The sequence below is a fragment of the Nannospalax galili genome, unplaced genomic scaffold (assembly GCF_000622305.1).
Source record: "Nannospalax galili isolate Female #2095 unplaced genomic scaffold, S.galili_v1.0 scaffold218, whole genome shotgun sequence".
NCBI lineage: Eukaryota > Metazoa > Chordata > Mammalia > Rodentia > Spalacidae > Nannospalax > Nannospalax galili.
The window spans coordinates 3,957,120-3,965,682 of NW_008343207.1; the positions used below are offsets into that span (position 1 = coordinate 3,957,120).

Genomic DNA, 8,563 nt, shown 5'->3' on the forward strand with positions numbered 1-8,563 from the left:
TCAGAAAAAGGACAGAACAGGATCCTCTAAAGCTAGGGCTCCAGGGAGGGAGCCCCTAATGTGTAGCTCAAAGGGCAATGTTGCCCCCACATTCCTAAGCTTGAATTCTGTTCACATCCAGTATTCTATGTTGTTCTTCGTGTATCAAAGTGCTGCTTAGTGCGTGTGTTTGACAAGCTGGGGTATCATGCTATGTTCTAGCTGCAAAGGAACCTGGAAAATTAAATTGTGATACACATGGATGAGGCGGAACTCACAACAGGGGGGATTTTCCTAAATGTAGTTAGACTGTTCAAATTGTGATTACCTTCTTTAAGAAGAAGGCCTATAGGCTGGGAAGATGGTCCAGTGAGTAAAAAAGCATTTGTTGTGCAAGCATGAAGACCTGAGTTCAAATCCCTAGTACCCATGTAAAAAGGTTGGTGTTGTACACTCTTGTAACCCCAGAATTAGAGGGCAAGGGGTGGAGACAGGAGGATCACTGAAGCATGCTAGCCATCAGCCTAGCTCCAGGCTTAGTGAGAGACCTTGTCTCAAAGGAATAAGACAGAAAGGGACATGAGCAGGACATCTGATATCCTGCTCTGGCCTCTGTGCATACTCATGAGTGCACACCTTGAACACAGTGTGCACACACACCACACTCACAAAAGCAAAAAGAACCAGTATTACAGAATTATCTATGAGGATCAAATAGGCCAAGCTGTGTCCTGTGCTAAGAATAAAATACTCCATAGGTATGACTATATTTGAAGCAAAATGAGCTACACTCTAACATGAAATATGGGCATAAAACCCTTAATATTTTCTGAATGCATGAACATCTGCAGAGTGAAATGTTGGGGGTGGTTAACTCATGTTTTCCCATCACTCTCAAGATGAAGTTCAAGGCTGCCCACTATAGAACTCTTATGTTTCTGAAGTCCCCTCAGTCCTCCCCTTTGGGACTTTGTAACACCAGAGGACTGTAGTTAATCTGTCTCAGTTCTGTGTTAATAGCCAGGGAGGCTGGGCTGGAGTGGACACCAGAAGCCCATGGATGTGTGCCAATTTACACAGAAACCTCTGCCATCATACAGTGAAACAGAGGAACTGGCCACACAGGTAGCTTTTCATAAAGCTAAAGGGATCATGCTAATTCTTTTTCTTCAGAAATTATGTGTTTCAGATTTTTTTTAACACTTTGGTGCTAGACATGAATAAAAGGACACTAGCAATGGGGTGTTTGAACTGCTTGCTTGGCATTCTTGCCAGTGCTGCATTGGTCCTTAAGCTTTGCTTCTCCTTGGTATTGCAGGGATCATCACCCATGGGTCCCTGAGTCATCCTTCCACCTAGCAGGTCTGAAGACTCTAAAGCATATCCCAACTTGGTCCACATCTCTCCAGCTCCACTGCCCACTTCTACCCCAAGTTGGGTCTCATCTGGGTGACTCCAGTAGTCTCTCACTGGCCCTTACACTTCACTTTTGTTCTACCACATACCATACTCCCTCCTCACTGTGGCTAAGCTCTTCAGAGAATCATATTCCCTCTCTTATCTGCCCTGGTTCCCTGTTCTTCCTTCCTCTCCCATGAGGTCCTAGAACATGGTGTCCTTGCTTTTCCCCTTATTTGTTTCCAGATCTTTGCAGTTATTGTTCTCTTAGCCCCATGAGTTATGTGGCTGGATTCTTCCCCTACAGGGGTCCCTTCCTAAAGTGGGTCTTCTCTGATCCTCCAGCTTCCCAAAGTCTACCACATTAGTCAGGTCCAAGGGTGGGATGAGGGGTGGTGAATCTCATGTTTCTGTTCAGCTGAGGCCACAGAGGCTGTGTCTGGGTAGCATTTGTTCCTCCCTGGTGTCTGGTGTCTCCTCCACCTACTTGGTAGCATCACAGGTACAAGGCCACCTTCTGGGGAACAGCCAGCCAACCAGGAGCCCCATTTTAACAACCACAAACTAACACAGTCACACCCTCTCCCTGGAAACTAACAGCCTAGGGCCAGAGGATAATGCTGTGTTGTTGTTGGCCCCAGTGGAGGTAGACTGGGCCAAGAGAAGAAGCCATTTTGAATGAACTCAACCTTCTTAAATCTCTTTTGGCCACTGAAAAATCTGAGAAATCTAGTCTCCAGGGAAGAGGAAAGAATATTCCCAGTGGAATGCAAATATCTTTTTACCTCTCTGCTTTACAGCATCCCGGGGCTTCTCAACTTACTTGAAATAAAATCCAAGAATTTTCCAAGATGGTGACATCACAGGTGCTTGTTTCACACAATAGCCTGGTGGTTACAGCAGACAAAACAATAATGAAATGCCAGGGAGCGTCCGTAGCTCGGCTCCTGGTGGACTGAGGAAGGGATCAGCCTTGATAACAAGCTAAGACTACAGACAAGCCAGGACTGCAGAAACAGGCCTCAGACGCCTCTGAAATCTCTGGCTTGTGAAAAGACCTTATAGTAAATGTTCAATTTTTGTCTGTCAACCCTCCCTGCTTCTTTTTCCTATTTATTTTGGAAAAAAAAGAATTCATTCCTCTTCTCCCCACTTTGAGACAGGATCTGCTATAGCTCAAAGTGGCCTCAACTTCCATTATATAGATGAGGGTGGCTTTATTACTTTTGGCAAACCCTTAAACTGTCCAGAAATGACAAAGGGCAAAAAAGCCCTTCTACCTTCCATGTGGCTACTGTAGTCAATATTTCTCCAGCTCTGAATCAAGATGCTATTTTTCCAGTTTTGCCCCATGTAAATATGGGATTGTTTTATTTTAGGAGCCCTGTTGGGTGGAAAATTTATGTCTAGATGGGCAGATAGAACAGTAAAAAGCCCATTCTGAGAAGCAGGGATGATGGAGATTGATAGAGCAGACTCAAGGATCCCCCATCACATTTATTCCAGGCACCTAACTGCTGAGCCCTTATACTACTGAAATTGCTTTTGCTCCCCGTGGACTCTGTAGAACAGAGTTTGAAGGCATCTAATACATGTAAGATATAATTCACCATATGGAAGGAACTAGTTATTATTATAAGGTAGTCTCACAGTTATGTGTTCTTATAAACACAATAATTCGCTCTTAAGAAATTTTATGCTGGACCCCAAAATGCAGGAAGTCACATCACCTATGGAACTGTGACAGTCTGTGCTTTGACACGAAGCGAGCATGTATTAACCAAGGGTCTTTGCCACTGGTCCCATGCTAGCCAGTCAAAGTGACATCTTTGTTTTGAATTTCAACGTATATGTTTTTCACTGATATCACTTGAATAGTAAACATATAGATCAAATCATGGGAGTCCCAATAATAACCAATGCTACATGAGAGCTTGCTAAATGCTGTATAGTTTTCTAGTATCTTTGTGTTGATTAACTCATTTAATTAATAGTCCCAACAATGATTATCCGCAGTTTATAGATGAGAAAACCAAGATCCAAAGAGGTGAAGGAGGAGTTGGGAAGATGACAGTTGGTAAAGTGCTTGCCATATGAGCACGAGGACCTGAGTTCTCAGGTAAAAGACTGGCTTTATGGTGTACGCCTTTCATTCCAACACTGGAAGTCAGAGAGAAGATCCCTGGAGCTTGCTGACCAGCTAAATAGATGAGCTCCTGGTTCAATATGAGGCCTTGCCTCAAAAAAAAAAAAAAAAAAAACAAAGGCAGAGAACAATTGAAGAAGACACCTGATGCCTCTTCACACACATGAACACACATATACATACAGATGCATACCTTCAAAAACACATATATACCCACACAGAAAAGTGAAGGATTAATTAACTTATTTTCATTTTAGGTGTATAAGTGCCTGCATGTATGTAAGTGAACCCCGTGTCATGCAATACCTGTGGAGGCCAGAAAAGGGTGTCAGATCTCCTGGAACTGGAGTTATGTATAGTTAGCTGCTGCCATGTACTGCTGGGAACTGAACCCAGGTCCTCTGTAAGAGCAGCCAGTGGTCTTAACCGCTCTCTCCAGCCCCATGGTGCAGGATTTTTAAAACCACATTTCCACATCTCAAACCCAAGAGTGGCTGTGGTTACTCTGAGACTCCAAATAGAGGATGAATATAAAAATACCTGTTCTGTTCACAAAGATGATTTTTTAAAATAACTACCAGTTATGAAGCTCTCATCCAGAAATCATAATAAGGGATGCTCATGCTTTTTCTTCTTTCAGTTGTGTGAACAGATACAGAAACTGAGGCTCAGACAAGTTAAGTGACTTAGTTGTGGAGATGTAGCAAAGATTATAAAATAGGCCACGTTGGAGCTGGGGAAATAGTTCCATGTGTAAAGTGTTTGCAGTGGAAGCATAAAGACCTGAGTTCAGTCCCCAGCATCTGTGTAAAAGCTAAATGTGGCATCACATGCCTGTAATCCCAACATGGCAGGGGCAGGGAGACTGTAGGATCCTGGGGTTTCCTGGCCAACCAGTCTAGCTGAATTGGTGAGCTCCAGGCTCTGTGAGAGACCTTATCTCAAAAAACAAGGTGGCCAGGGGGTGGCACAAGCCTTTAATTTCAGCACTTGAGAGGCAGAGGCAAGTGAATCTCTGTGAGTTCGAGGCCAGCCTGGTCTATAGTGAGTTCCAGACCAGCTGGGGCTACAAGTGAGGCCCTATATCAATAACAACAACAAAAACAAAACCAAGGTAGAAAGTTACTGAGAAAGACACATCTGGCCAGCCTCCACACGCACACATACATGTGCATCTGCTTGCTGAGAGACCACTCCATACCTGGTAGGTTAGTTAGGATTGAAAAGCCACAACATCAAGTGTTGGGAGGATGTGGAGAGACTAGAGCCCTCCTACTCTGCTGGTGTGAGATTGTGAAAAGGAGCAACTGCTGTGGGAAACAGCCCAGCAGTTGCTCTGAATGTGAAATGCAGTTATCATGTGACCCAGCAATTCCTCTCCTAGGTCTATAACCAAAAGAAAGGAGGAGGACATGTGTCCACATGAAACACTATACACAAACATTCATGACAGCGGTATCTATGATAGCCAAAAAGAGAAACAACCCAGTGTCCATCAACTGATGAATGGGTAAATAGTCTACCTATACAGTGGACTATTAGCCATAAAAATAGTATAAAGCAAGAGCTGGCAGATGGGGAGGAGAGCAGTGAAATGCCATCTTCTGGACATGACACGACTGTTGCATGTACCAACTCAGAGCAGCTATGGCTACCTGCACAAGACCTGTACAAGATGGAGCCAGTCAAAATTCCAGCAGGGAGGAGCCATTGGTAGTTGCAGGATGCAGAGGGAGGGAGCGTCACTCTCCTTGGAGGCATGGCCACTGGTAGGTTGCTCATGTCCCACTGGCAGGTTGCTTATGCACAAGGATGGCCACACACCCAGGTGCAACACTAATTGGACTCAGAGGGTTATTAATAACAATTTAAAGAGTTGGAGGAGATAGTGATGGATGGATATGATCAATACACATTGTATAAATGTATGAAACTTTCAAAGAATAAAAAACATTACTGAAAAAGGTATAAAGTGCCAGTACATGCTACATTGAAAACTTACTAAGCATTGAGAACTTGCTAAGAAGGAAAGACCCAGTCACGGAGAACCACATACTGCATACTTCATGCATATTGTTATGGGGTGCTTCACCAGAGAAGCCCACTCAGACACAGTTTGGCTGAATGAAAGTCGTTGCTGACCAGGGCTACTACACAAGGGTGTCAGAACCCAAGTGTGTAGCCCCAAGCCATCTCTAAGGTAAGCTTTTATTTTAGTGTTTAAATTTTTTATTAATTTTTATTGCTTTTTTTTCTTTGTGTATTTCATACAGAACATCCCAAACAATCTTATTCATCTTTATACTTTCATCCCAAATGGCATTCTCACATAGCCTCCGCCCCACCACTGGAGCCCATATACTCTGTCATCCCTGTTACTGTCCACTGTGTTGTCAGTGCCCCCAGCTCTTCCACAGTGCAAATCCATCCACTGAGTCTAGTCCAGAGAAACTGTAACCAGGGGTGAAAAGTTCAAGTTCCCAAGCTTACAGGTGGAAAATCCCCTTAACAATTTCTATTCTATTAAGCAACAATTACTATTTTGCAGAAGCAAGCCAAGCATAACCTATAGAAACCATAAATCTGCAGGTAGCAGGTGCTCTCCAGGACACTCTTACCTGTTCCCAAGACAACCCTGGGCCAACTGCCTGACAATTTCAGAGACTAGAGTCAGCCTAAACTTTAACATGGCATAGTTATGATCAAGAAGGTGCCCTATTATAATATGATATATGCAAAGTATAAGTCCATAGAAATAGGAAATGGATTAATAAGTGTCTGAGCTTAGGGAGGTTGAAAATGATGCCTAAGAGATGGAGAGATTCTTTTGGGGCTAATGAAAAGGTTCTAAAATTCATTGTGATGACCATTGTACAACTCTGTGAACACACTAAAAACCATTGGCACATACACTACAAATGAGTGAATTGTACAAGGTATGAATTGTATCTTCACAAGCTGTTTTAAATAGATAGTTCTAAAATGATATTTACAAACCTGGTCCTCTTCATCCCCCTAAGCATGACGATGACTCAGATTCATCAAGTGAAATTCCAGCCCCTACCTAGGAGCTCTGGGTGTTGGCCTGTGTCTCCCAGCTTCCCTAGGCATGCCCAGCCCTGCTCACACTGGCAGGCCTTCTGACTGAAAGGAGCTGAAAGGAGGCACACAGCCAGCCTGCCTTCCTCGCTCTGTGGTTTCCTCTTACTGCAGCCAAGAGCAGTTTCCTTCTGCTGTTTCCCCCCAGCCGACTGTGAAAGCATTTCTTAGATTTGAAAACCACATGGAGTCCAACAAATGCATCTGTAGACACACCCTGGGATTTTCTGTACCGTCCAGCACTGCAGAGATTTGCCCATCCCAAGGCCCACTTACCTGACATAAGAAAAAACGATCACATGCAAGATCCATTTAATGGTGCCATAATTCGTGCTCTGGATTTGGGTGACTTTGTTTGTTTCGTACTGCAAGATGTCACTCCAGCTGCAGCAAGCCGGCATGGTGAGAGGCTCACTCTGTTCAGGCTGGGTCTGGGATAGACAATCCCAGGCTAGACCACAGCAACCCTCCCACCACCACCAATCAGGGACAGTCAAGTAAAATGCACTGATTCTTAGTAGGAACATTTAACTTTGAGCTCCTCCAATGACTGCAGTGGAGGCGGGCCCTGGCAGCTGCCCCAGATGTGAGTGGAATAAACAAGAACCAAGTACTACAGGCCTGACTGGCAGATGATCCTGCCCCCGCTGGCCTCCCCCAGACGCCTGCACAAAGATGGTGTTCAGAAGACAGGCATTTTTAGAATTCTCCCTTTTCTTCCTTTTCCTTTGCTCTTTTGAACTCATTTCATTTAGGAGCAAGGGGAGCCCTTCAAATGTCATGCATGAGACCCAGTAGTTCCACTGTGATTCACAAAAGGGCCTAGAAGTTTCTACTGCCACAAAGCCCCACTCAGATATTTTATTTTTTCTTTCTTTTTGTTTGTTTAAGACAGGGTCTTCTATAGTCCATGCTAGTCTTGAACTCCTGATCCTACTGACTCCATCTCCTGAGTGCCGAGATTACAGGCACATGGGACCACGCCTGGCAAAGATTATCTGATTCATTTTTTCCAGCCCTTTGTTCAGTCCAGATGTGATCTTGCACAGAGTGAATGAATGTCTGCTTTTTCCTTCCCTGCTCCTGGTAGGCCAACTTGGCTCACTCAGCCCCAGATCACCAAGAGAAAAGCTGGAGTCCAACAAAACTAGCTTTCTTGGCCATTTGGTGAGGGAGACTACCTACCTGAGGAGCCAATGGCATCACCGAACTTGAGAGGAGGTGGGATCATTGCAAGATTCCCAGGAAGGTGGTACTGAGATGAAATCTCAGTGGTTTGGTGTTTTGAGACAGGGTCTTCTGCCTTGAGTTTGCTGAGTAGTTGAGGCTGGCCTTGAACTCCTGATCTTCCTGCCTCTGCCTACCAAGTGCTGGGATTACGATTGTGAGCTACCATGTACAGCCTGAAACCCTGTTTGAATTGGCTTAAAGGAAAGCAGGGTTGTACAAAGCAGGCAACTTTAGACATGCATGGGTTGGAAAGTGAACCCAGGGCCCTATGCTTAATGAGGCCAAGGTCAGCATTGAATGAAGCATTTGAACACCCTTTATCTGAAGGCAATGTCTCTGCATCAAGACTGAGGATCCTCCAGGCAAAAGTAGAATGTTTCATTCTTGTTCAAATCATCACAGATAGCAATGTTTCTGAGGTCTGACTTTAGAGGGCAATGCTCCTCACTGACAAAGAAAGCAACAGACACTCAGGTGTTATGGCTTCCTAGCTAGGGAGAAATGTTCTCTATTATCTCTGCAGCCAGCTTGATCCGTTTCTGTTATTCTAGCCTAATTACTGGTGGCAGATTTTCACATTTCCAGTCTGAGCTCATTTGAACTTCCTCATCTCTGTGATCCATATCAGGAATTCCACCCTTCTGGCTCCATTTCAGGAGACTGAAGGGCAGAGAGGCTAGATGAGTGCTGTCATCAGTCCTCCCTGGCTCA

The 8,563-nt window shown here is 44.5% G+C and overlaps 1 protein-coding gene across 1 annotated transcript in view; it reads right to left on the reverse strand.

Moving 5' to 3' along the window:
* P2rx7 (purinergic receptor P2X 7) overlaps positions 1-7,124 on the reverse strand; it is a 53,281-nt gene extending 46,157 nt beyond the window's left edge. Inside the window, exon 1 of the mRNA XM_008839383.3 lies at positions 6,899-7,124. Within this exon, the coding sequence (XP_008837605.1) occupies positions 6,899-7,023 (125 nt within the window). The 5' untranslated portion in view covers positions 7,024-7,124. The remainder of the gene's footprint in view (positions 1-6,898) is intronic.
* Positions 7,125-8,563: the final 1,439 nt, after the last annotated feature.